The sequence below is a fragment of the Hylobates moloch genome, unplaced genomic scaffold, assembly GCF_009828535.3.
Source record: "Hylobates moloch isolate HMO894 unplaced genomic scaffold, HMol_V3 SCAFFOLD_4, whole genome shotgun sequence".
In the NCBI taxonomy this organism is placed as follows: domain Eukaryota; kingdom Metazoa; phylum Chordata; class Mammalia; order Primates; family Hylobatidae; genus Hylobates; species Hylobates moloch.
In genome coordinates this window covers 33,127,539-33,153,711 of record NW_026652279.1, presented here as the reverse complement: position 1 = coordinate 33,153,711, position 26,173 = coordinate 33,127,539, and the positions used below count along the sequence as shown (strand labels likewise).

General features: G+C 45.7%; 2 protein-coding genes across 14 annotated transcripts in view; one reads left to right on the top strand and one right to left on the bottom strand.

Annotated features, from left to right (window-relative positions):
* ACAD9 (acyl-CoA dehydrogenase family member 9) overlaps positions 1 to 2,110 on the top strand; it is a 34,704-nt gene extending 32,594 nt beyond the window's left edge. For 3 of the 4 annotated variants that reach the window (XM_032149861.2, XM_032149860.2, XM_032149858.2), the window contains exon 18: positions 470 to 2,109. In XM_032149861.2, coding sequence (XP_032005752.1) covers positions 470 to 570 — 101 coding nt within the window. In that variant the 3' untranslated portion in view covers positions 571 to 2,109. Of the gene's footprint in view, positions 1 to 469 lie in introns of all 4 variants that reach the window. The other variant, XM_032149857.2, reaches the window with a different exon arrangement.
* The window catches only part of CFAP92 (cilia and flagella associated protein 92 (putative)), a 108,169-nt gene that overhangs the window by 1,858 nt on the left and 80,138 nt on the right, over positions 1 to 26,173 (bottom strand). For 4 of the 10 annotated variants that reach the window (XM_058437352.1, XM_058437359.1, XM_058437353.1 and 1 more), the window contains 4 exons: positions 18,302 to 18,496; positions 15,886 to 16,183; positions 4,360 to 4,524; positions 3,377 to 3,820 (listed from right to left, as the gene is read on the bottom strand). In XM_058437352.1, coding sequence (XP_058293335.1) covers positions 3,380 to 3,820; positions 4,360 to 4,524; positions 15,886 to 16,183; positions 18,302 to 18,496 — 1,099 coding nt within the window. In that variant the 3' untranslated portion in view covers positions 3,377 to 3,379. Of the gene's footprint in view, positions 1 to 424; positions 484 to 3,376; positions 3,821 to 4,359; positions 4,525 to 15,885; positions 16,184 to 18,301; positions 18,497 to 26,173 lie in introns of all 10 variants that reach the window. The other 6 variants (XM_058437355.1, XM_058437358.1, XM_058437356.1 and 3 more) reach the window with 5 other exon arrangements.

The window sequence follows — 26,173 nt, the reverse complement described above, 5'->3', positions numbered from 1 at the left end:
TCAGTGTCCCGGCAAAGCCCAGTCATGTTGCCAAGTGATGGGCGTAGGCGCCAGCACTGTGGCACTCGCTGAGAGTGGCATATGATTTTTTGTAGGTCCTAGCCCTGGGCGTAGCCCAGACACCCCCCAGTGCTGACAGGTTATGTGCTGTGGAGGGTGCTGAAATGGTTTCTACTCCAGTGGGCTGGAATCACAGACGGGCTGTTTACAGAGCAAGTGCTGGCTCCACCCCACGAGATCTGGGGGTTAGAAATGAGCAGGATGAGTCCTTTGTAACTGAGAATGAAGCTGTACCCCTTTCTCTCCCTGCAGCCCTGAATCACTTGCTGGGGGTTTGGAGGAGGGGTTCACCCTTAGGGCTGCTTCATGGTGGATAGGCTGACTTTGTGGAAAAATGCCCCCACTTCAGCCATGTTTGTCTTACCACAATGCAGAAGGATCACCCACCATCTCTCCTTTTCCTTCCCAGATGCTCCAGAAAACCTAGATGAGCAGATTAAGAAAGTGTCCCAGCAGATCCTTGAGAAGCGAGCCTATATCTGTGCCCACCCTCTGGACAGGACATGCTGAGGCAGGGGACAGTGTCCCCTGCTGCCGCCCGCCCCCACCCATGGCGTGTTGCTGGATGACTGTCACTCTTTTTTCAGAAGGTGTTGGGATTATCACAGGTTGAGCCTTTTGTTCCCCATCTGCACCTGAAGGGTTGTCGCCTGGCCTGGGAGAGCCTCTTCCAGGTTTTGACCTGCAAGCAGTGCTCTCTAACAGGACCATCACAGCTTCTGAACTGAGCCGGAGAGAGAGAATGGAATTGCTGACCCCTGGAACTGGCGGGTATTCTGCTCATTGAGGAGACACCATAGTGGAGACTGGGGCTTGTGCTGCTGCTTCCAGGGCGTGAGGTGGGTGGGGACCTGTGTCAGGTGTGGATAGCTATTTCTGCTCAACCACACATTGTCTAAGAAACAGCTTGAGGCCGGGCGCGGTGGCTCACGCTTGTAATCCCAGCACTTTGGGAGGCCGAGGCGGGTGGATCCCGAGGTCAGGAGATCGAGACCACGGTGAAACCCCGTCTCTACTAAAAATACAAAAAATTAGCCAGGCGTGGTGGCGGGCGCCTGTAGTCCCAGCTACTCGGAGAGGCTGAGGCAGGAGAATGGCGTGAACCCGGGAAGCGGAGCTTGCAGTGAGCCGAGATTGTGCCACTGCACTCCAGCCTGGGCGACAGAGTGAGACTCCGTCTCAAAAAAAAAAAAAAAAAAAAAAAAAAAAGAAACAGCTTGTGCCTGGGTCATTCATTTAAACTAGAAGCAGAGGCACTTAAAACATGTACCGGAACCATTTCACAAAGAATATAAAATGTCACAATCATCTGTGTACTCTTAGCCTTTGCTGTACTTGTCACACTGTTCCTCAGAACCAGCCTTTAATGTGTGACAGCAGGACCCTGACAACCACCCTTTGGTGATGGCCTCGGGTCCCCTTTGTCCTCACCCTGCAAGGAGGGCCCAGAACGTTAAGGAGCAGACACACAGTGCAGGCCACAATGCCTTGGGGCTATGAGCCCTTAGTTTTTAAACTTTTCAGGAGATGGGGAGGCTGTCTCAGCTGATGTTCCCACCTAGGGACTTTAGTTTCTTTACAATAACTGGTCTCTACTTTCGAGGAGAGGATGAATGGTATCTATCTCCAGGCCAGCAGGCCTTTGCATTTCTCCAGCCTCCCTTCTGCTGGTGCTTGTAAGATGATACACCAGGTCCCAGGGTGCTCACTGGTGGACTTTAAGCTTTGGTGTGGTCCTTGGGCGGTGTGGAGCTCTAAAATGCCTATTGTGGACATTCCCTTGAGCACAGAGAAGGCAGCCGACTCTTTTTCCTCCAAGTGTATTCTCAGTTTACTGTGATGCTAGAAATAGGCAAGGAGGAGACTGGGAACTTGGAGAGCTGAGCTGGCTGGTGGGGCTGGCCTGAGCATTCTGCCAGGGGTTTGGTAACTAGTTTTTAAAATGGGGAAAGTTTGTAAATATTGTGACTGTGTAAATAATAACCTCTCAGTGAAACCTGAAGTTCTGTTTTGTTAGTGATAGCAAGGCAGCATTTTGCACAAAATGAAGCATGCATACCTCTGGACAGAAGGCTGCTTGGGGTTTCTTTGCAAAGGGGAAGTTTGGGGAGGGGCTGTCAGACCCACCCCCCCTTCCGTGTAGCCTTCTGGAAGGGGGCTTCACTCTAGGCTGGTGGCGTGTAAGACCTCGGTCAGCAGCAAGTTCTCCATCCATCTGGGTTGAAAAGGCCTAGCGACCAGTTCAAGCCTCTCCCTCTCATCTGTAGTTGCTAACTAACTTTTCTCAAACATGTTGTGGGAAGAGGAGACCCCAGCAGGTGTTTCTTAAGTGATTTCACCAGTGAAACCCCCAGGAGACTTTTGCTGGGAAGGCTGGCGGTGGAGCTCACTAGGAAGCCTTCTTACCAAGGAAAAGCCTTGTGTTCTTAGGCTAGACAGCTGTCCTAGCTGGAGCCTCCTTGAGAGCCACAGCAGTAACTGTGGGCCTGGGACATGCCCACAGAGAGCAGATCTCTTCAGGCAACCTCGGAGATCTAGGGCGTATTGGGGAGGGAGGGAGCCAAGTCTAGGCAAATGGAGAAAGTGACATTTCAGCAAACTTGTTAGCACTTCCATGGAGCTGTGATCAGTTGTCCTTAGGAGTCGAGGAGGAGAGGAAGCCATCATGTTCACCTGACCTCGTTTTCTGGGAGAGGTTTCTCTGGCAGACCTTGTTAGATAGGCTCATGTCTCTTTCTCCCTGAACAAAGGTTCTGGCTCTGTTAACCAACAAGTTTGGGTTCTATGTTAACCTCTAGATGATCCTGAGATCAATTTTCATAAACAGGGATAAAGAGGAAGAGGACTTGGAGGGACTGGTGTAGCAAGACCTATGTTTCCTGTCTCCGCCTTTACCCCACAGAAAGAACTGTCAATATCTTTGCAGCTGGAAGGTCCCAGTGAAGCCCAGAGCCTCTGCCCCCAGCTCTTGGCTGGACACCTAAGATCAGTCATGGGTAATAGTGTTGAAGCTCAGGAAGCCTTTAGACCTGTCTTCCAACTTCCCCACTTTATAGCCAAGAAACCAGGCCCAGGGTATGAAGGGATTTGCCTGAAGTCACACAAATGTCACACTTGGGACTAGAATCCTGGTCTGAGTTCCAGCCCAGCATTCAATCTCTTCTATCAGACCCATTCTGCATCTTGATTTTCTTAGCACAGAAAGTTTGATTGATAGTGTAAACAAAATGGATACCGCTAAAGATGCAGAGTGGCACAGAGCTCCTGCCTGCCCACAGCATCAGGAGGCCCAGCTTCGCAAAGCCTTGCTTGTTACCTGTTACAGGCTTTGGTGCGGGCGAAGGGAGCAGCCCGAGGAAAGGTGGTGGTTTCTTGTACAGATCGAAGTCCACGTGGTGCCTGTCCCAGCTCCACCTGTCTCGATCCAACACAGGCTCCAGTACATTAGCAAACAAGGAGTTTTCCTTCCACTCCTAAATTGGGGGAGTAAGTAAATCAGGAGGAGAAGGTCCCTATGGACACCCCACCTGAGACCCTGCTCTTCCCTGTGGACCTCCTTCAGCTCTTTGATGGGTGGCAGCTTGAGATCCTGAAAGCTGCTTTCAGTGTCGCTCTGAAGACCTGTCACTTGGAATCCCCTGGCTGTGAGCCAGGCCTGGCGGGATTTCTTCTGGGCTTTCTTCTCCTCTTCCTTCAAGTCCAGGGGCTCCACCATGGCTGAGAGGTAATCCTGTGAGTACGTGAATCTCTTTCTTGGCTCCTAGAAATGGGGGCAGACAGGTTGGGGTAGAAGGGCTGATAGCAATCTTGGATTTCCAAGCAGGAATCAGAAACAGCTGGGGGCATAATCATAGTTCCTGACAATGTAAATAGTGCATTGAGAGGAAATGACTGTGCAGCAGCCCTGTAAGGGACATACTATTGTCCCCTTTGATGCGAGAAGCCGTTTCCTAAAGTTAATGTGTGCTGGAAGCCTAAACCATGGCTTTCCCTTCTGTTGGTAGCTGCCTTGATAAGCAGCAATCTTAAAGTATTCCCCAGAGGTAAGGATGCTACAGTTGTTCTCCTTCATGTACATCTGAGCTTACACTGAGGATCTCGGGCTCACCCTCGGGTGTGGAGGATTCACATTTAGTGTGGAACAGAACACCTCTCAACATCTGAGCCTTGTCTACTCCCCCTAGCTGATTGGCTTTCATCTGTACAGCTGAGATCCCTCACTGACCTCCAGGCAGGCATGGTCAGAAGAAAGAACTCATGGGATTTGCCAACTGCCATCATCCTGTCTGGGTCTCTCACCTTGGCCATCTCTTGATACAGCTCCTTCTTGGCAAGCTCTGTAGAATTCATGGTCTGGATACTGTAGTTGTAGATGGCCTTGTTGGCAGGGGCTGAAATTTTAATCACCTTCGCCACGGACTTTGGAGGCTTCTTGCTGACGTGGTAGGCTTCTGTGATATTTTTCTGAAGAAAGAGACACCAGTCACTACCCACACCAGGTCATCCTCACCCCCCATGCCAGATCATATGCAGTGAGATGATCTCTGGGACTTAGCTGTGGTGCAGGTATTGATTGATTCTTCAATACTGGTGCTGTTATTTCATCATAGAACCAGGGCAAAGGGCCAACTAGTCCAACCTCTCACTATCCAAAATGGAATTTAAGAGGACCAAAAAACTGCGACCCCTAAGGTCACTGTAACTGGAACACACATCATCTGGCCACTCATCTCCCAATGAGCTTGTGATAACGACAGAATTTCTGTCTCACATGGTCAGAAGTAGGAGATTGTGGACAGGGGATATTACAACCTAAAGCAGCAAGGACTGCCATCCTTGACCATGGTTAACTGTCAAGTGTGCATAAGGATTATGACCCTCATTCTCTCCAGCAGGCCCAGTAAGGAAATGGGAACTCTTCCCTGAACAGAGAAATAAGATGGTCTGTTGGCTTCCTTTGTGAATGAAAATAGAAATGTGGAAGGAGATAAAAGACAACACAGAAGGCTGGGGGGAAAGGTGGCTGGGACCCAAAACAAGGGAGAACTGGGAAAGTTACCACTCTAAATTGTTGGGCACTGTGCAGTGTTTCATATGCATATTTCATAGTAACCTTCAGCAAAATACCATCTTTTACCTTTAAAACATTTTTTAGCACAAGATGGTGACCTTAGCTCAACTACAGTGGCTTGACTTTGGAATCTTTGAGGAATTAATGCACAAGAATGCAGAATAATCAGGGGAGGACAAAATCTGTGATTCACACACATTAAAGAACAGACTGTCCAGGCAACAAGGGATGCAAGGCAAAGACAGGTCTAGGTCCTCAGACTTTGGAGCACCTGCGAGAAGATTATACTAGGGATGCCACGTAGAGCAAGGATCCTGTCATGGCCCACATCAACTTCAATCAATATTTCTTGATGTGTCCAGTTTTTCTAGTTGTCCTTAGTTGGGGTGTTGATCTGAGTTTCTCAGTCAGCCATTCCTAGAAGTCCCCTGCTCCTTCCAAATCCTAGAATTGGTGAATTACAACCTAGGGGAACAGATTCTTTCTTCTTTCTATGCTACTCCTTTCTTACAATTTGAAGTTGAAATTCTGACCTAATGCTTATTAGAGGGAAAGCAAACAGTGTTCCATAGTTCTTCTGGGTGCCTGAGATTCTCTGCCAAGGGGTGACACCTGCAGAATTTGGACTGAGAGCAAAAGTAACTAGATGCTGGAGAAGTAAATACAGTATTAAGGCCACAGACTGAACAACTGAAGCTAAATTATTGGAAAAGATGGGCTAAGAATTTAACATAAGAAATTATTTTAAAATAAGAGTGAAGATAGCAATATGAAGCAGAAGTAAGACTAAAAGAAAGTATTGAGTATGAAAATAGCTGAAATAGAAGACAAGAGAATGAGATATATTGCAGAAGTGATACTGTTGTAGAGCGAATGAATGAACTGGAAGATCCACTTGAGATATGCTCTCAGAAAGCAGTCCTGTATAAAAAGATAAAATTAGAAACTGAGTATAGAGGATGGAAATAACATCCAAATAACAGAAGTCCCAAAAGGAGGGGAAAAGTGAGAACAAGAAAGTTTGAAGAAATAATAAATGTCAGAAAAGACAAAACTTCCAAGCCTGGGTACACTATTAGTGGGATTTAAGCAAACAAATACAAAGATAAACTCTCAAAGCTTCTAGAGGAAAAGAGCAGGCCACCTGTAAAGAAAAACTATCACTTGTGATCAGATCCACAACAGCAACAAGGTAAGTTAACTTCAACCTAGAATTTAATATCCAAGCAAACTGTCTAATTGTGAGGGCATATGCTTAGGTTTACAAGGCCTTAGGTTTTACACAAAACCCTCCTTTAAAAACTCTTGGGGCCAGGTGTGGTGGCTCATGCCTGTAATCCCAGTACTTTGGGAAGTTGGGGCAGGCAGATCATCTGAGGTCAGAAGTTCAAGACCAGCTTGGCCAACATACAGTGAAACCCTTTCCATACTAAAAAATACAAAAATTAGCTGGGCATGGTGGCACACACCTGTAGTCCCAGCCACTTGGGAAGCTGAGGCAGGAGAATCGCTTGAACCCAGGAGGCGGAGGTTGCATTGAGCCGAGATCATGACACTCTACTCCAGCCTGGGTGACAGAGCGAGACTCCGTCTCAAAAAAACAAAAAAAACCCCACAAAATTCTTGGGAGAAATTCAAAATGGAGAAGGAACATGCAGGAGGATTCAAGGTTAGCAAGTAATGTCTGATATCCTAGTAAAGTTGTCTTAAAAGGACTAGGAAAAAGTAAAATTTCAGAGCCTGGAATTGAAATTCTAGAGACTATAAAAGGGATGGTGGAGTGTGGGTGGGAGATAAGAGGGACGTAAATGTACGATTTGTCTTATAAAGGGAATATAGTTTTATGAGTTTAATGATTCAGTAGGAATGCCTAACCATATGGTCTTCAGGATAACCACCTTAAAAACAAAGATAGATAGAATGTATAACTTAAGTCCACAGAAGAAAACTTGATCTATCCAAAGAACACAGGAATGGAGGGTTTAAAAGTAGATTAGGTGGCAAAAATGCCTAATCTAACAGTAATTAGTGTTAAGCTTGCCAATTAAAGAATCTCAGATTGGATTTTTTTTTTTTTTTTTTTGAGACAGTTTTGCTTTTGTTGCCCAGGCTGGAGTGCAGTGGCACGATCTTGGCTCACTGCAACCTCCGCTCCCTGGGTTCAAGCGATTCTCCTGCCTCAGCCTCTCAACTAGCTGGGATTACAGTCATGCACCACCACGTCCAGCTCATTTTGTATTTTCTTAGCAGAGATGGGGTTTCTCCATGTCGGTCAGGCTAGTCCCAAACTCCTGACCTCGGGTGATCTGCCTGTCTCAGCCTCCCAAAGTGCTGAGATTACAGGCGTGAGCCACCACGCCCGACTGATTGTATCTTAAACTAGAAGAACATGTTTCCCATTATCTCAAGTAGCAAAACATGTTCCATATGCTTCAAAGAAAATGCTAAACTGTCACAGCTATAGATCATGCACTGATACCGCTGCTTTCTTTCAACCCCCACATCATCACCACCTGCTTCTTTGTTTGATCACCAATAAATAATGCAGGCTTCCAGAACTTGGGACCTTCACAGCCTCCATACTAGTGTTGGCCCCCTGGTCCCCCTTTATGCACTCTTAACTTGTTTTGTCTCATTCCTTTGACTCCGCTGGACTTTGTGGCCCCCATGGCCTGGTGTTGGGTCTGATCACCCCAACACACAGCAGGGGATAAGATTAGTGATTTAGCAAAACAGCAGTCTCCAACCTTTTTGGCACCAGGGACTGGTTTCATGGAAGACAATTTTTCCACGGCCAGTGGGAGAGGGTTGTATGGGCATGGTTTGGGGATGAAACTGTTCCACCTCAGCTCATCAGGCATTGGTTAGAGTCTCATAAGGAACATGCAACCTAGAACCCTTGCATGTTCAGTTCACAATAGCATTCACACTCTTATGAGAATCTAATGCTGCCACTGATCTGACAGGAGGTGGAGCTCAGGTGGTAATGCTCACTTGCCCACTGCTCACCTCCTGTTGTGCCACCCAGTTTCTAACAGGCCTTGAACTGCTACTGGTCCATAGCCTGGGGATTGGGGACCCCTGCATCAGAAGATATATTGGTTGAAAATAATCAGGTTGAAGGATGAAAAGGAGAAAAGACTGTAAAATAAAAAGTATGAGATGTATAAGTAGTATCTATCAGATGCAGATCATGGTGAAAATATCTAACATTGGAGTCCCAGGAGGAGAGGAAGAGAAGATGAATATAAGTAATATCTGAAGAGAAATACTGTCCTAGAACTTTTAAAACTTAAAGAAAAAATCAAGCTACAGATTTAACAAGTTCTAGAAACCCATTGCAAGTTAAATACAAAGAAAAACACACCTACGAACATCACAATAAAACTGCCAAAAACCAAAGAAAAGAAAAACAAAAAATTTAAGCAGCCAGAGACAGCTAAATTATCTTCAAAAGAACAAGACTGGTTGGCAGCTGACCAACAGAAACAATGGAAGTCAGAGGACAATGGAATGATGTCTTTAAAGTGTTAATAACTGCCAAGCTAGAATTCTAAACCCAGGAAAAATACCCAAAAAATCTAATCACAAAAAAATTAATTGGTACTCATAAACACTTCTCAACACTGAAACAATGAAAAGACAAGTCACAGACTGGGAAAAGATACACATCTAACAACTCATATTTGAATAACAGTAAAACACTATCAATTAGAAAAATACAACTAGATTTATTTTAAATGGAGAAAATAAATTTGAACAAGCACTTTATAAAAGGAGATATCCAAATAGCCAATTGTGTGAAAAGGTGCTCAACATTATTCAGAGACAGACAGACATTAAAGCCTGAATGTGGCCGGGCATGGTGGCTCACGCCTGTAATCCCAGCACTTTGGAAGGCTGAGACAGGTGAATCACCTGAGGTCCAGAGTTCAAGACCAGCCTGGCCAATATGGTGAAACCCTGTCTCTAAAAATACAAAAATTGGCCAGGCATGGTGGCACACACCTGTAGTCCCAGCCACTCAGGAGGCTGAGGCAGAGAGAATTGCTTGAACCTGGGAGGCAGAAGTTGCAGTGAGCTGAGATCACACCACAGCACTCCAGCCTGGGTGACAGGGCAAGACGCCATCTCAAAAACAAGAAACCTGAATGTAATACCAGTACACCTCACCTGAGCAGCGAACATAAAACCAAATCTAGCCACATATACATGATGATTATACATGAAGAAGTGAGATTTATCCCAGGAATCCAAGGCTGGTTTAACATGCAAACATGAAATAATGTAGTATACCATATTAATAATGGACAAAAACCACATGATCACAATATTTGCATTCAACAAAAGCATATATTTCACAATATATGCATTTTTTGTTAAATGCATCTATTTTAACAACAAAATTTTCACAATTTAACAAAAAAAGTATATATTGTGAAAATATATGCATATATAATGTGGAAAAAGCATTTAACAAATATCCAACACCTATTCATACTGAACTCTCAACAAACTAAGAAGGGAACTTCCTTGACCTGATAAAGGGCATCTCTCAAAAATCTGCAGTTAATGTCCAACTTAATGGTAAAAGCCTGAATACTTTCTCCCCAAGATCACAAGCAAGGTAAGCATGTCTGCTCTGACCACTCCTCTTCAACACTGCACTTTATACCAGACATTCTAGACAATGCAAAGGGAGAAAGGGAAGGACAAAGAGAAGGAAGAAAAGAGCAAGGAAAGGAAGTGTTATGGACTGAATGTCTTCACCCTCAAATTCCTCTATTGAAGCTCTAACCCCCAGCCTGGCTCTATTTGGAGTAGGGAAGTAATTAAGGTTAAATGAGGTCATATGGTTGGGGCCCAGATCTGATAGGATTAGTGTCTTTGTAAGAAGAGACATCAGAGCCTGGGCGAGGTGGCTCACACCTGTAATCACAGCACTTTGGTAGGCTGAGGTGGGCAGATCACAAGGTCAGGAGATCGAGACCAGTGTGGCCAACATGGTGAAACCCTGTCTCTACTAAAAATACAAAAATTAGCTGGGTGTGGTGGCATATGCTTGTAGTCCCAGCTACTTGGGAGGCTGAGGAAGGAGAATGGCTTGAACCCGGGAGGCGGAGATTGCAGTGAGCCGAGATTGCGCCACTGCACTCCAGCTTGGTGACAGAGCAAGACTCTGTCTCAAAAGAAAAAAAAAAGAGAGAGATTAGAGATCTCTGTCTCCATTCACAACAAAGAGATCATATGAGTACACAGCAAGATGGTGACCACCTACAAGCCAAGATAAAAGGCCTCAGAATTAAACCGACCTTGTCAGACTCTTAATTTTGGACGTTCCAGCCTCCAGAATAGTGAGGAAATAATTTTCTGTTGTTTGAGCCTTTGAGCTTGTGGCAGCCCAGGCAGAAGGAAAGGAAGGAAGGAAGAGCATCCAGATTGGAAAGGAAAATGATCTTTCTTCACAGATGACGTGATCCAGTTCAAAAGGTTGTAGGATACAAGATCAATGTACAAAAAATTAATTCTATTTCTATATTATGGAAACAATACAAAAAGTAATTCAATTCATAACACCATTAATTTCACAAAAGTAGTGCAAGACTTGCACACTAAGAACTACAGAAATTGCTGAGGAAAACTGAAGACCTAAATAACAGCAGAGACATTCCATGTTCATAAATTGGCAACCCCAAAATTGTTAAGTTGGCAGTTTTTCCCAAATCAATCTATAGATTCAATAAAATCCCTGCCGGGAGCGGTGGCTCACGCCTGTAATCCCAGCACTTTGGGAGGCCAAGGCGCGCGGATCACAAGGTCAAGAGATCAGTACCATCCTGGCTAACATGGTGAAACCCCGTCTCTACTAAAAAATACAAAAAATTAGCTAGGAGTGGTGGCGGATGCGTGTAGTCCCAGCTACTTGGGAGGCTGAGGCAGGAGAATGGCGTGAACCCGGGAGGCCAAGCTTGCAGTGAGCCGAGATCGTGCCACTGCACTCCAGGCTGGGTGACAGAGCAAGACTCTGTCTCAAAATAAATAAATAAATAAAATCCCCATGAAATTCCTATAGAATTTGTTACAGAAATTGGCAAGCTGATCTTAAAATATATGTGGAAATGCAAAGGACCCAAAGTAGTCAAAGCAATTTTGAAAAAGAACAAAGTTAAAGGACTTACACAATCCAACTAACTAAAGTCATCAAGACAATGTGTTGCTGGTATATGGAGAGGCATATGAGTTAATGGAACATAGTTTAGAACTCAGATGTAAACCCTTACATTTATGGTCAATCCTTGACAAAGATGCTAAGCCAATTCAATGGGGGAATAGCTAGTCTTTGCAAGAAATGATGTGAGGACAACTGGATATCCATATGCAAAAAGATTAATTTAGACCCTTACATTGGACCTCAAAAAAAATGCTTCACAGATCTAAATGTGAGAGCTAAGAGTAAGTGTAAGAGAAAGGATATGAAATGATCTTTGTAACTAAGCAGAGTCCTTAACTATAACACCAAAAGCATGATTGCTAAAAGAAAAAACATAAACTGGAATTTGTCAAAGTTAAGAACTTTTATACTTCAAAAGTTTTTTCTTATACCATTAAGAAAAAAAAGACAAGGCCGGGCGCGGTGGCTTACGCTTGTAATCCCAGCACTTTGGGAGGCCGAGGAGGGCGGATCACGAGGTCAGGAGATCAAGACCACGGTGAAACCCCGTCTCTACTAAAAATATAAAAAATTAGCCGGGCGTGGTGGCAGGCGCCTGTAGTCCCAGCTACTCGGAGAGGCTGAGGCAGGAGAATGGCGTGAACCCGGGAGGCGGAGCTTGCAGTGAGCCGAGATCGCGCCACTGCACTCCAGCCTGGGCGACAGAGCGAGACTCCGTCTCAAAAAAAAAAGAAAAAAAAGACAAGCCACAAATATGGAGAAAATATTTGCAAATCATATTTCTCATTAAATATTTGTATCCAGAATATATAACAACTCAACAATAAAAAGACAACTTGATTTTAAAATGGATAAATGATACAGAGGGCCAGGCACAGTGACTCATAACTGTAATCCCAGCACTTCGGGAAGCCAAGGTGGGAGGATTGCCTGAGCCCAAGGGGTTCAAGACCAGCCTGGGTAACACAGTGAGACCCTGTCTCAATTTGAAAAAAGAGATTAATTCAAAAAGATACAAATATATATTACACCAAAGAAGCGTTATAAATTCCTAATAAGCACATTAAAAGATATCTAGCATCATCAGTCATTATAAAATGCAAATTAAAATCATGAGATACACACTAGAATGGCTATAATCAAAAGGACTGATAAGAAGTGTTTGTATGAATGTGGAGAAACTAGAACCCTCATGCATTGCTGGTAGGGATGTTAAGATTGTGCAACTACACTGTAGGAACTGCTTTTCTTACAATGTAATTTCTTAAAATCATAAATATAAACCTACCTATATGACCCAGCAATTCCACTCCTAGGTTCTACCCAAGAGAAACGAAAACATATTTTCACATAATGATTTGTATGCAAATGTTCATAGGAGCAATATTTATAATAGCCCCAAGCAAGAAATAATAGTAATTCCAAAAAGTGGTGAAAGGATAAATGTGGTACATCAATTCAATGGAATAATATTCAGCAATAAAAAAGGAACACACCGCTGATATATTCAGGGACATGGATGAACCACAGGAACTTTATGCTCAGTGAAAGAAGCCAGACACAAAAGTCTACATAATTATATGGTTCCAATTACCTGAAATATTCAGCCAAGTCAAATCTATCAAGACAGAAAGCAGATCAGTGGTTATGTGGGACTAAGAATGGAGCAGAGATTGACTGTAAACTAGCATGAGAATACTTTTTGTGGTGATGGAAATGTTCTAAAACTGGATTGTGATGATGGTGTTATAACTATAAATTTACTAAAAACTATTGATTTATATATACTTACAATAGGTGAATTTTATGGTATGTAAATTATATCTCAAGGTGTAAAAATGTGAAAAAATTAAATTATGGTTGAGTTTCAATTATAGTATGAATAGGAAATTTAAAGCCATTTTAGAGTAGCCATATCTAAGATAATAGGAACATGATTTTTTAAAAAGCTGGAACAATATTTACAAGCGATTTTAGCAAATTTATAAGAGATAGGGGGCTAGTAAATAAATTGTATACTACTATATTATAAAATTCTCCATATTATTGCGTTTTTTTTGAGACAGAGTCTTGCTCTGTTGCCCAGGCTGGAGTGCAGTGGTGTGATCTTGGCTCACTGCAGCCTCCGCCTCCTGGGTTCACGCCATTCTCCTGTCTCAGCCTCCCGAGTAGCTGGGACTACAGGCGCCCGCCACCACACCCGGCTAATTTTTTTGCATTTTTAGTAGAGATGGGGTTTCACTGTGTTAGCCAGGATGGTCTCGATCTCCTGACTTCGTGATCCGCCTGCCTCAGCCTCCCAAAGTGCTGGGATTACAGGTGTGAGCTACTGTGCTTGGCCCTGCAAAATCTTTAAAAACCCTTCCTCGTGGCCAGGCGTGGTCACCTGTAATCCTAGCTCTTTGGGAGGCTGAGGTGGGTGGATCACTTGAGGCCAGGAGTTCAAGACCAGACTGGGCAATACGGTGAAACCCCATCTCTACTAAAAATACAAAAATTAGGCAGGCATGGTGGTGTGTGCCTGTAATCCCAGCTACTCAGGAGGCTGAGGCAGGAGAATCGCTTCAGCCTGGGAGGCAGATACTGCAGTGAGCTGAGATCACGCCACTACACTTGAGCCTGGGCAACAGAGCAAGACCGTCTCAAAAATAAAAATAAATTTAAAACACTTCCTTGTTATGTGGCATTAACAAAATTATATTAACCCATAAAATGAATATATATTCTTGTACATATCTAAGTGCATTGAGAGGTAGGATAAGGAAGACTGCAAATACTTTCAACATTGTTTGACTTTTTTTGTTTGTTTTTTTGAGACAGGGTCTCATTCTGTTGCTCTGAGTGCTGGAATGCAGTGGCGCGATCTTGGCTCACTGCAACCTTACCTCCCAGATTCAAGTGATTCTCCTGCTTCAGCCTCCCAAGTAGGTGCGATTACAGGTGTGCACCACCACACCCAGCTAATTTTTGTATTTTTAATAGAGACGGGTTTTGCCATGTTGGCCAGGCTGGTCTCGAACTCCTGGCCTCAAGGGATCTGACCGCCTCAACCTCCCAAAATGCTGGGATTACAGGCATTAGGCACTGTGCCGCATTGAGACAGGGTCTCGCTCTGCCATCCAGGCTGGAATGTAATGGCATGATCTCGGCTCACTGCAACCTGTGCTTCCCAGGCTCAAGCTTCAGTCTCCTGAGTAGCTGGGAATACAGGTACATGCCACCATGCCCAGCTAATTTTTTGTAGAGACGGTTTCGCCATGTTGCCCAGGCTGGTCTTGAACTCCTGAGCTTAAGCAACCTGCCCACCTCGGCCTCCCAAAGTGCTATGATATATATATATATATATATATATCAGAGCAAGACTATATATATATATTTATTTATTAAATAAATAAGAGAAATAAAAATGAATGAAATAGCCAACTCGAGAAGATAGAAAAAAGGAGAAACGTATAAGTTTTAAAGTATCATAAAACTAAAAGCTGAAGTTAATGAATTAGAAAAACAGAAAAAGCAGAATTGATAAATTCAAGAACTGATTCTTTTGAAAAAGCTAAAGAGTTTTTTCCACTAATGGAAAAAACAGCCAGGCACAGTCAGGCACAGTGACTCACACCTGTAATCCCAACACTTTGGGAGGCCGAGGCAGGAGAATCCCTTGAGCCTAGGAGCTGGAGACCAGCCTAGGCAACATAGCAAGACCCAATCTCTAAAAAAAAGTAAAAAAAAAATTAACCAGGTGTGGTGGCGCATGCCTGCCTACTCAGGAGGCCGAGGTGGAAGGACTGCTTGAGCCCAGGAGTTGGAGGCTGCAGTGACCCGTGATCAAGTCATAGTACTCTAGCCTGGGCAACAGAGTGAGACTCTCGATTCAAAAAACAAAAGAAGTCTGTTCTTTGGTTTTCATAAAGAATGCACACATACAAAGCTTACAAGCTTCTAGGAGTCTTTGTTTTTAAACTGGAGAATTGCAGGGATGGTAGGGCCTTCACACAGACCACAGGCAGACAACTCCAAGTCATACCACAGATGTTTGTGTTTTCATGTCTTTTTGGTTGGCATGGGGTGAGCGAGGTTCTTGCTCATTCAGGCCACACAGCACCAGCCTTCTACCCCCTCACCAGCTTCTCAGTCTCCCATTCTCTCCCTCTGTCATGCAGATTAGTTTATGTTGCATGTTGCTTGGACATCTTACGACACTTATGCCCTGAGCAGCCTAAGCAACATGTTACACACACACACACACACACACACACACACACACACACACACACACACACACCACAGTTCTTTCTCTACAATGAACTCTGGGGGCCATGGTAAAGGTAATACAGCTAATAGCATTCCTTCTCACCTTTCAGGAAGGACAAGGTTATCTAGGACTGGGAGTGAAGGCTTCTGACATGGCTCAGCCCCACATCCTGCACTTCTTGCCCCTCCAGCGGGGTAGCCCAGGCCAGGAGCGCAGGCACGGACCAGAGGCAAATGTCCCACTCAGGAATATGCCCTATGCCTCTCAGCAGGCGCCTGGACCACCCAGGTGAGGCCTGGGAGCCCCAAGTCGGAGAGGAAGGCAGCCCACCTGGATGAAACTGTGCTTTTTGTCTTTGTTCTTCAGCAGCATGGCGCTCCGCCACTGCAGGTACTTCTCCTGGTGGGCGTGGATCTCTAAGGTGAGGGTGGAGTTCCGACTGTGGTAATCCTCAAGATTGGGGGTGGGCTGAGGTGGTAGGGCAAACAGTTTCTCATCTGTGAGTTGTTCTTGCGAAAGGGGCATCCCAAACTCCTGGCTCAAGTCTTTGATCATAGCAGAGGAGGGCAGCAGGTCCCTCACCGTCACGTCCCAGAGGGTGGTGCTGTTACAGCAGATGTCGTGGATCCTGGAACAAAGAACCACTGCCCCCACTGAACCTCTCCTACCTTGCAAAACAGGTGTAATCACTCCCATCCTACAGCAGGAAATGAACACTCAGAGGCTGCTTAGCTGGTCCCAAGTCCTGGAGCTTGTGACTAAAAAGCTCTGATTCCAGTCTGCTGAGCCTGGGCTCCTGGCAAAAGCCTCCTTCTCCGTCTTCTCCCCAGCCCCCAGAAGCCAAAGGCTGCCCACAGTTTGCTCTGAGTGCTGCTGTGTTCCTGTGTCCTTAGCCATGCTTCCCCTCCTCCCATACCCCATTGGGACACAGCCCCACCAGCTGCCCATCAGGGATGTAGAGCACAGAGCCTTCCGCACCAGGAGGACATCATGCATGGAGCCTCAGGGGGCTGGCTGTTAATAGAGGAGAAGGAGGAGGCTGGAGAGAGAGTCCTCAGCAAAGCTCAAGGACCTCCCCAGCCCTGAAGCCTCCTCCTAGGTGCCCTCTGCCATGGCCTGGTGTGCAGTGGGCATTGAGTCCAGAACACATGCTCAGTCTTGGCTGTTGGCTGCTCACTATCTCAGCTGCCTCCGAAGTCCACTGTGTGGTAGGTGCCTGCCCTCACTCTCACCGTCCCAGTGACCCTGGCCCAGCCTTAGCCTTTCTGAATCTGGTTTCCTCACCCTCAGATAGAAATAAAGCCATATGGATGCAGCTACCTTGGATGCAGTAAGCACTTCCTAAAAAGTGTTCTTCTGTTTCCTTCATAGAACCCTCAGCTACCTCCTGTCACCTACCAGGCAGGACCGGGTCTGGCCTCCTTCCAAATGCTGTGGCACCACCCCACATGCCAAAGGTGAGGGCCACAGAATCAAAGGAAAGCCTCTTAGCCCCGACCAAGTTCTTTCTCCTTCCTATCTCTCCAGCCTCCTCCTCCTCCTTCATTAATACATCCAGCAAGCACTAGCTAGGGCCAGACCTGTTGCTGGCTCTAAAAATATAAAGACAGGGTTTGTACCTCCTGCCCCACACCCAGCAGCAAGTGAACTGTCTGCCTGCTGAACATCTCTGGCCCTTCCTCAACAGCAGCCTCTCCTGCCCTGGGGAAAGAAGCAGCCCCCTCCTCCATGCCCCCGCTGGGTCCCAGGGCATCCCACTGCCTGTGTTCTTTATGTCATCTCTGCTTCTGAACTGTGGCCTCCTGAGAGTGGGGACTGGTGTGCCCACAGCCCCCCTAGAGCCAGTGTGAGCCAGCAGCTGCTCAATGAGGGAATGGTGAGACCATGGTTGCCCAAGCTGGAGTGCAATGATTCAATCTCGGCTCACTGCAACCTCCACCTCCCAGGTTCAAGCGATTCTCCTGCCTCAGCCTCCCGAGTAGCTGGGATTACAGGCATGCGCCACCACGCCTGGCTAATTTTGTATTTTTAGTAGAGATGGGGTTTCTCCATGTTGGTCAGGCTGGTCTCGAACTCCCGACCTCAGGTGATCCACCCGCCTTGGCCTCTCAAAGTGCTGGGATTACAGGCGTGGGCCACCGCATCCAGCCTGTTTTTGTTTGTTTGTTTCTGAGATGGAAGTCTCACTGTCGCCCAGGCTGGAGTACAGTGGCTTGGTCTCAGCTCACTGCAACCTCCGCCTTCCAGGTTCAAGAGATTCTCCTGCCTCAGTCTCCCAAGTAGATGGGATTATAGGCGTGCGCCACTACACCTGGCTAATTTTTGTATTTTTAGTAGAGATGGGGTCTCACTATGTTGCCTAGGCCGGTCTCAAACTCCTGGGCTCAAGCCATCCTCCCAACTCAGCCTCCCAAAGTGCTGGGATTACAGGTGTGAGCCACTGTGCCCAGCCCACACCTGGCTAACTGTTAACAAATTTTTGTGGAGATGAGGTCTCGTTCTGTTGCCCAGGTTAGAAAATGGGCTTTAACCAGCCACTCCCTCCTCAGGCGATTCTAGGACATGCCCCAAGAACAGCAGACACGACGGAGTCACAGCATCTGGGCAGATGGTCCTCCTCCCCCCACCATCTGTTGGAGCCACTATCTAGTTGTTGGATGCCCCAGCTCGCCTGTTTGGGTGCAGAGTGTTAAGAAGTGCCCCTCCCGCCGGGGCGCAGGACCACATGCGGGCTGCCACTGCCCACCTGGCTAGCGCCTGGAAGACCCGCCTCCGCTCAGTGTCTCGCAGGAAGAACACCGCCTGCTGCAGCAGCAGCTCCGTGGGCTGGAAGAGGTGCACGTGGTACAGGATGGCCTCCAGGTCCCCATAGAGCCGGCTGCGGAACAGCAGCTGTGAGTTGTACAGCACCTTGTATTTCCCGTGTTCTGACCTGGGAATCCTGCAAGAGACAGAAGGCCAAGAGCTAACTTGCGTGGCAGCTTCCTGGGACACCGTGGTGAGGGTGCGCTGTCAGGTACAGCTTTTATGTTGTTTAAAAACAAGCCCAGGGGCCGGGTATGGTGACTCACGCCTATAATCCCAGCACTTTGGGAGGCTGAGGTGGGCAGATCACCTGAGGTCAGGAGTTCGAGACCAGCCTGACCAACATGGAGAAACCCCATCTCTAGTAAAAAATACAAAATGAGCTGGGCGTGGTGGCACATGTCTGTAATCCCAGCTACTCGGGAGGCTGAGGCAGTAGATTCGCTTGAACCTGGGAGGCAGAGGTTGTGGTGAGCCAAGATTGCGACATTGCACTCCAGCCTGGGTAACAAGAGCGAAACTGCGTCTCAAAACAAAAACAAACAAAACGAAAAAAAACAAGCCCAGGTGGGTGGAGGCTGCAGCGAGCCCTGATGGCACCACTGCACTCTAGCCTGGGCAACAGAGTGAGACCCTGTGTCAAAACAACAACAAAAGACAAGGCTGGTAATGAAGACTATACTAAGATAAAAATAATAGCAATTTAAAAGTATAAAAAATTAACTAGAAGGATAGAAAAAAACAAAAGGAATATGACAATGATGAATGCCTCCTGGTAGACACAACATCTTTCAAAACGTGGGGCCTTGACAGAGAGCTGGCAGTGAAATGCTGAACCTGACCTGATCTGGTTCATGGCCTGTGCCTCTCATCCCCTTCCTGCCCCCACTTAGCCCCTCACCACCCCTCCAAGCCCTGCCCTGGCACTCGCACTCTGCACTATGGCAGTACCAGCCTGGCAGGGTTTCTATGCACAGCCTGCTGTCCTTGCCCTGCACTGGCCTATGCTATTCCTCTGCCTTTTTGAACCTGGTGAAGTCTACAATGCCTTCATCTCCCCTTCAGGAATCTGTGTGCTTGGTCAGGGGTAGGTCCTCTTTTGTGAAGTATTGGTTTGGGTATTTTGCCCATACTTTCTTTCCACTGGAAGGTTTTCTTATTGATTCACAGGACTTTAAAAAATATATTTAGGATACTAATTATTGGTCAGTTCCAGAGACTGCAAATAATTTTATTTGTAGCTTGTCTTCTCATGACTTTTATGATGTCGTGAAAGTTGATCCTATGCATTGGGTCATTCTCATCACACCCAACTAAAACAGAGTCGACAGGTGGGGAGAAAGCACCCAGGGCACGTAGCACTGCTCCAGGAATGTCATTCTCCGCAGCCTGGCTGCTGAGGCTGCCTGCTCCAACCTGAAGCCAGTCTTGTCTGATAGCTACTGATGCCACTTGCTGCGACTCCAAGACTACTTTTACTCACTGTCACTCAACAGTTAGAGGTTGCCAGTGCCCCAAATTCTCAAAACAATACCTAACATTTTTATAATACCCCTCCTTGTTATAAAACCTCCAACCTTCTCTGTTTTTCAGACATACTGAAGACTGCCCAGTCTGTGTGTGTACCTCAAATTGTAATTCTTGCTTCCCAAATAAAATTTTTAAATTTAGAGATTCATCTCTCTATTTTGACTTTGACAGTGTCTTTTGATGAGCAGAAGTTACTTTTAATGTTGCCAAATGTATGATTCTTTTCTTCTTTGTCCTTGTCTGGTTCAAGAACTCTTTCTCCATTCTGGGGTCATGAATATGTTCTTCTATATTTTCATCTATAAGCTTTGTAATTTTGCTTTTCAAAAATAGATTTTTCACTTTGGGAGGTTGAAGTGGGCATGTTGCTTGAGTCCAGGAGTTGGAGACCAGCCTTGGCAACCTGGTGAAACCCCATCTCTACAAAAAATACAAAAATAATCTGGGCATGGTGGTGCACACCTGTAGTTCCAGCTACCTGGGAGGCTGAGATGGGAGGATGGCTTGACCCCTGGAGGTAGAGGTTGCAGTGAGCCCTTGTACCACTGCAGTGAGCCTTAGTACCACTCAGCCTGGGTGACAGAGATAGACCCTGTCTCAAAAAAAAAAAAAAAAAAAAACCCCGGGCGTGGTGGCTCACGCCTGTAATCCCAGCACTATGGGAGGCCGAGGTGGGCAGATCACGAGGTCAGGAGATCGAGACCACGGTGAAACCCCGTCTCTACTAAAAATACAAAAAATTAGCTGGGCGCAGTGGCGGGTACCTGTAGTCCCAGCTACTCGGGAGACTGAGGCAGGAGAATGGCATGAACCCAGGAGGCGGGGCTTGCGGTGAGCCAAGATCGCACCACAACACTCCAGCCTGGGCGACAGAGTGAGACTCCATATCCAAAAAAAAAAAAAAAAAGATTTTTCTGGTGAAATCTGAGTAAGATCAGATCATTGTAGTCTACTTAGTTGTACTGTGTGAATCAACAGTAGTTATATAAGATGTCACCATTGGGGGAAGTTGAGTAATGAGTACATGCAACCTCTCCACTATTTTTGCAATTTCATAGTTAAAAGTTTAGGCCAGGTACACTGGCTCACACCTGTAATCCCAGCACTTTGGGAGGCTGAGAGGCAGATGGATCACCTAAGGTCAGGAGTTCGAGACCAGCCTTCCCAACATGGTGAAACCCTGTCTCTACTAAAAATACAAAAAATTAGCTGGGCATGGTGGCGGGTGCCTGTAATCTCAGCTACTAGGGAGGCTGAGGCAGGAGAGTTGCTTGAACCCAGGAGGCAGAGGTTGCAGTGAGCCAAGATCGCACCATTGCACTCTAGCTTGGGCAACACAGCGAGACTCTGTCTCAAACAAAAGAAAAAAAAATTAGCTGGGCATGGTGGCACATGCTTGTCGGTCCCAGCTACTTGAGAGGCTGAGGTGGGAGGATCGCTTGAGGCGGGGGGGTCAAGGCTGCAGTGAATCGTGATCGCACCACTGCACTCCAGCCTGGGTAACAGCAATAAACCCTGTCTCAATAAAAAGAAAGAAAGAAAGAAAAAGCTCAAAAAAACAATGAAGTTAAAAGTTTAAAAACGGGCTTGGTCTACTTAGACTAGAGTTGATTTTCATGAATTGTGTGAGCCAGCAAATTAGGAACAGAATGGAACTTCCTCAGACCCATAAAGGACATCTACAGAAACCCTACATCTAACATCATAGGTAGTGGGGAAACACTGATGCCTTCTGCCGCAGAGACCAGAAACAAGGCAAGTGTGTGTGCCTTCACCATTCTTTTTTTTTTTTTTTTTTTTTTTAAGAGATGGAGTCTTGCTCTGTTGCCCAGGCTGGAGTGCAGTGGCGTGATCTCAGCTCACTGCAAGCTCTGCCTCCCGGGTTCATGCCATTCTCCTGCCTCAGCCTCCTGAGTAGCTGGGACTACAGGCGCCCACCACCACGCCCGGCTAATTTTTGTATTTTTAGTAGAGATGGAGTTTCACCGTGTTAGCCAGGATGTTCTCCATCTCCTGACCTCGTGATCCGCCCACCTTGGTCTCCCAAAGTGCTGGGATTACAGGAGTGAGCCACCTTCACCATTCTTATATAAAACAGGATTGCACGTCCAGGCCAGTACAACAAGGAGATGAAGGTATACAGACTGAAAGAAAGAAATGTAATTATCCCTATTTGCAGATGACATGATGGTCAGTGTAGAAAATCCCAAGGAATCTCCCAAAAAACAAAACAAAAACTCCTGGAACCAGTGAGTTTCAGCAAGGCTTTAGGATATAAGATCAACATTCAAAAATCACTTCTATTTTCAGATATAGCAGTGGTTGGCCGGGCGCGGTGGCTTACGCTTGTAATCCCAGCACTTTGGGAGGCCGAGGCGGGCGGATCACGAGGTCAGGAGATCGAGACCACGGTGAAACCCCGTCTCTACTAAAAATGCAGAAAATTAGCTGGGCGTGGTGGCGGGCGCCTGTAGTCCCAGCTACTCGGAGAGGCTGAGGCAGGAGAATGGCGTGAACCCGGGAGGCGGAGCTTGCAGTGAGCCAAGATCGCGCCACTGCACTCCAACTTGGGTGACAGAGCGAGACTCCGTCTCAAAAAAAAAAAAAAAGCAGTGGTTGCCAGGGGTTAAGGATGTCTTTCCTTTCTTCCTATGGAAAACAATTATCCCAACACCATTTATTGAAAAGTTTATCCTTTCTCTACTGAACTTTTTTTGTCCACTAGAGTTATTTATTTATTTTTTTGAGACAGAGTCTGGCTCTGTCGGCCAAGCTGGAGTGCAGTGGTGCCATCTCGGCTCACTACAACCTCTGTCTCCTGGGCTCAAGCAACTCTCCTGCCTCAGCCTCCCAAGTAGCTGGGATTACAGGTGTGTGCCACCATGCCCAGCTAACTTTTGTATTTTTAGTAGAGACGGGTTTTCACCATGTTGGCCAGGCTGGTCTCGAACTCCTGACCTCGGGTAATTGCCCACCTCGGCCTCCCAAAGTGCTAGGATTACAGGCGTGAGCCACTGTGCCCAGCCTAGAGTTATTTTTTAATTGAGATATAATTTACATGGCAGACAACTTACCCATTTGTAAAGTATAATTCAATAGTTTTTCATCTATTTAGTGCAACCACCACCACCATCATCAATTTTAGAACATCTCATCACCTCAAAAAGAAACCCCACACCCCTCAGCTATCACTCCGTATACTCCCAACCCCCTGAATACCCCCACCCCTGATCCACCACCCTAAGTATCTACCAATCCAGCGGTCCCCAACCTATTTGGCACCACGGACTGGTTTCGTGGAAGACAATTTTTCCACGGATGGGGTTGGGGGGATGATTTCAGGATGAAACCGTTGCACCTCAGATCATCAGGCATTAGATTCTCATAAGGAATGCGCAACCTAGGTCCCTCGCATGCACAGTTCACAAAAGGGTTCCTGCTCCTATGAGAATCTAATGCCACTGCCGATCTGACAGGAGGCGAAGCTCAGGCAGAGCTTGCTGACCTCCTGCTGTGCAGCCCGGTTTCTAACAGGCCAGAGACCGGTACAGGTCCATGGCCCAGGGGTTGGGGACCCCCGTACTAATCTACTTTCTGATAGATTGGCCTCTTCTGGACATTCCACATAAATTGAATCATGTCATATGTGACATCTTGTGGCCGGCCGCCTCTCCTCAGCATGTTTTCAAGGTTCATCCATAGTGCAGCATGTGTCAGTGTTTCATTCCTTTTTATGTCCAAATAGGATTCCAGGGTATGCATATCCATTATTTGTTTACCCTTTTACCACTTGATGGACATTTGGGCTGTTTCCATCTTTTGGCTATTATGAATAATGCTGTTATAAACACGAGTGTATAAAGCTTAGTACACTAATTGGCAATAACCCACACATTAGTGTGGATACACATTTTCATTTTCTTGGGCACAGATCTAGGAGTGATATTCCTGGGTCATATGGGAACTCTGTGTTTAATCACTTGAGGAACTGCCAGAGTGTTTTCCAAAGTGGCTGCGCCTATATTCCTCCCAGCAGAGGACACTTCTGATTTCTCCACATCCTCGCCAACGCTTGTCATTATTGGACTTTTGGTTTCTACCCATCCTAATGAGTATGAAATAGCATCCCACTGTGTAAGATTCATTCTTTTGAAGTAGAAAATTCAGTGTTTTTTAGTATATTTATTCCCCACCAATTTTGCAATATCACATATGTCATATGTCAAATGAACACTTATGTGTAGGTCTGTTTCTGGATTCTCTATTATATTCCATAGGTCTGCTTGTCTATCTCTGAACCAGTGCCGCACTATCTTAATGACTATAGTTTTATCATGAGTCTTAATATCTAGTACAGCAAGTTCTTCTAGTTCTTATTCAAGGGTATCTTTTTAAAAAAAAGATCTTTGCATGTTGCTGTAAAGGGTTTAAAATCCCAACAGCTTTTAAAGTATGGACTTCGATTAAAAAAAAAAAAAGTATGGACCTTAACATGTGAAAGTTTAAAATTTTAAAATCAATGTCCATACTTTAAAAGCTGTTGGGATTTTTAAAACTGGAAGTGCACTGAATCTATAGTTCAAATTTGAAGATAACTGAGCCTTTAGAATACCGAGTCTTCAAATTCATGAACATGGTATCTCTATCCACTTATTTATGTCTTCCTTAAAGTTTCCTGAAGTTCTGTAATATTCATGATGGATGTCTTTCACATCTTTTTGTCAAATTTAGTCCTATGAATTTCATATATTTTACTTTAAATGTGTTCCAATTTTAAAAATTAGTTTTTGTATGTAGATGGTATTCAAAATTTGATAGATTTTTATACTAATTTTTATATTCGATACCACATTAAATCTTATCTGAACATATTTTTGGTATTTTTTAAATTTCTTATAATTTTTTAATATATTGGCATAATTTGAAACACATATCAATGTCTGCAACAACTATAGTTATGTCTCAATAACTTTCAGGCATTTTTCATTTCCAAATAAGCATTTTAAGGCTATACATTTTCTTCTGACTAATGCTTCAATATCACTCTGCAAATTTTTATTTATTTATTTATTTCGAGACAGAGTCTCACTCTGTTGTCCAGATTGGAGTGCAGTGGCATGATCTTGGCTCACTGCAATCTCTGCCTCCTGGGTTTAGGCGATTCTCCTGCCTCAGCCTCCCAAGTAGCTGGGATTACAAGCGTGTGCCACCATGCCCAGCTAATTTTTGTATTTTTAGTAGAGATGGGGTTTCACCATGTTGGCCAGGCTGGTCTCAAACTCCTGACCTCAGGCGATCCGCCCATCTTGGCCTCCCAAAGTGTTGGGATTACAGACATGAGCCACTGCGCCCAGCCCACCCTGCAAATTTAGATAACATATTATTTTCATTATTGTTCAGTTCAAAAATGTCTAATTTCCATTATGATTTCTTTTTGACCCACAAGTTATTTGGAAGTATGGTTATTAATTTCCCTGCATATGAGCTTTTTTCTGGTTAATGATTTGTGTTTTATTTCTAGCCTAATTCAACTGGGTTCAATGAGCATGCTTCATGTTATTTCTGCCACTGGAAAAAGCTTTTGAGATATAATCCATGTACTATCTGCCCAGCATTAGCCAAACCACAAAGTTTGAGGGCACAGTCCCTAAGACCACCCTTACTTCTGACGCCGACTGCAAGTTCAGGAGGTTTCTGAGACCGCCCTCTGGTTTGATAACGTGCTAGAAGGGCTCACAGAACTTACTGAAAGTGAGTTCTACACTCACAGTTACAGTTGTATTACAGGGAAAAGAATACAGATTAAAATCCGCCAGGGGAACAAACACATGGAGCGGAGTCCACAATGGCTCCAGACACAAAGCTTTTACTGTCTTCTCGTGGAGCCAGATGTGCTACCCTCCTAGCACTGGTGAGTGGCAGCATGCAAACACACTGCAGCCAGGCAGCTCACCCCAGCCCTGGCAGCCAGAGTTTCCAGGGGACTCCACTGCACAGGTATGGCTGGCTGGCTGACCACTTACATGGCTGAACTCAGTCTCCTGATTCTGCATGACCCAAGGCCCCCATCCCGAAGCAACTGGTTGGTCTTTCTGGAAGGTCAGCCTCCATCCTGTGACTGTCAGGTGTGACCAGTCCCCTCCCTAAACAAAGACACTCCTATTAGGTGTGACTCAGATGGCCTCCCAGGAGGCAAGGGCAGAGCCCAGACTGCTCCTGGGCCAGGCCACATCCTCTGCTACACACCACGAAACTCAGTCTTTTGGCCGGGCGCGGTGGCTCA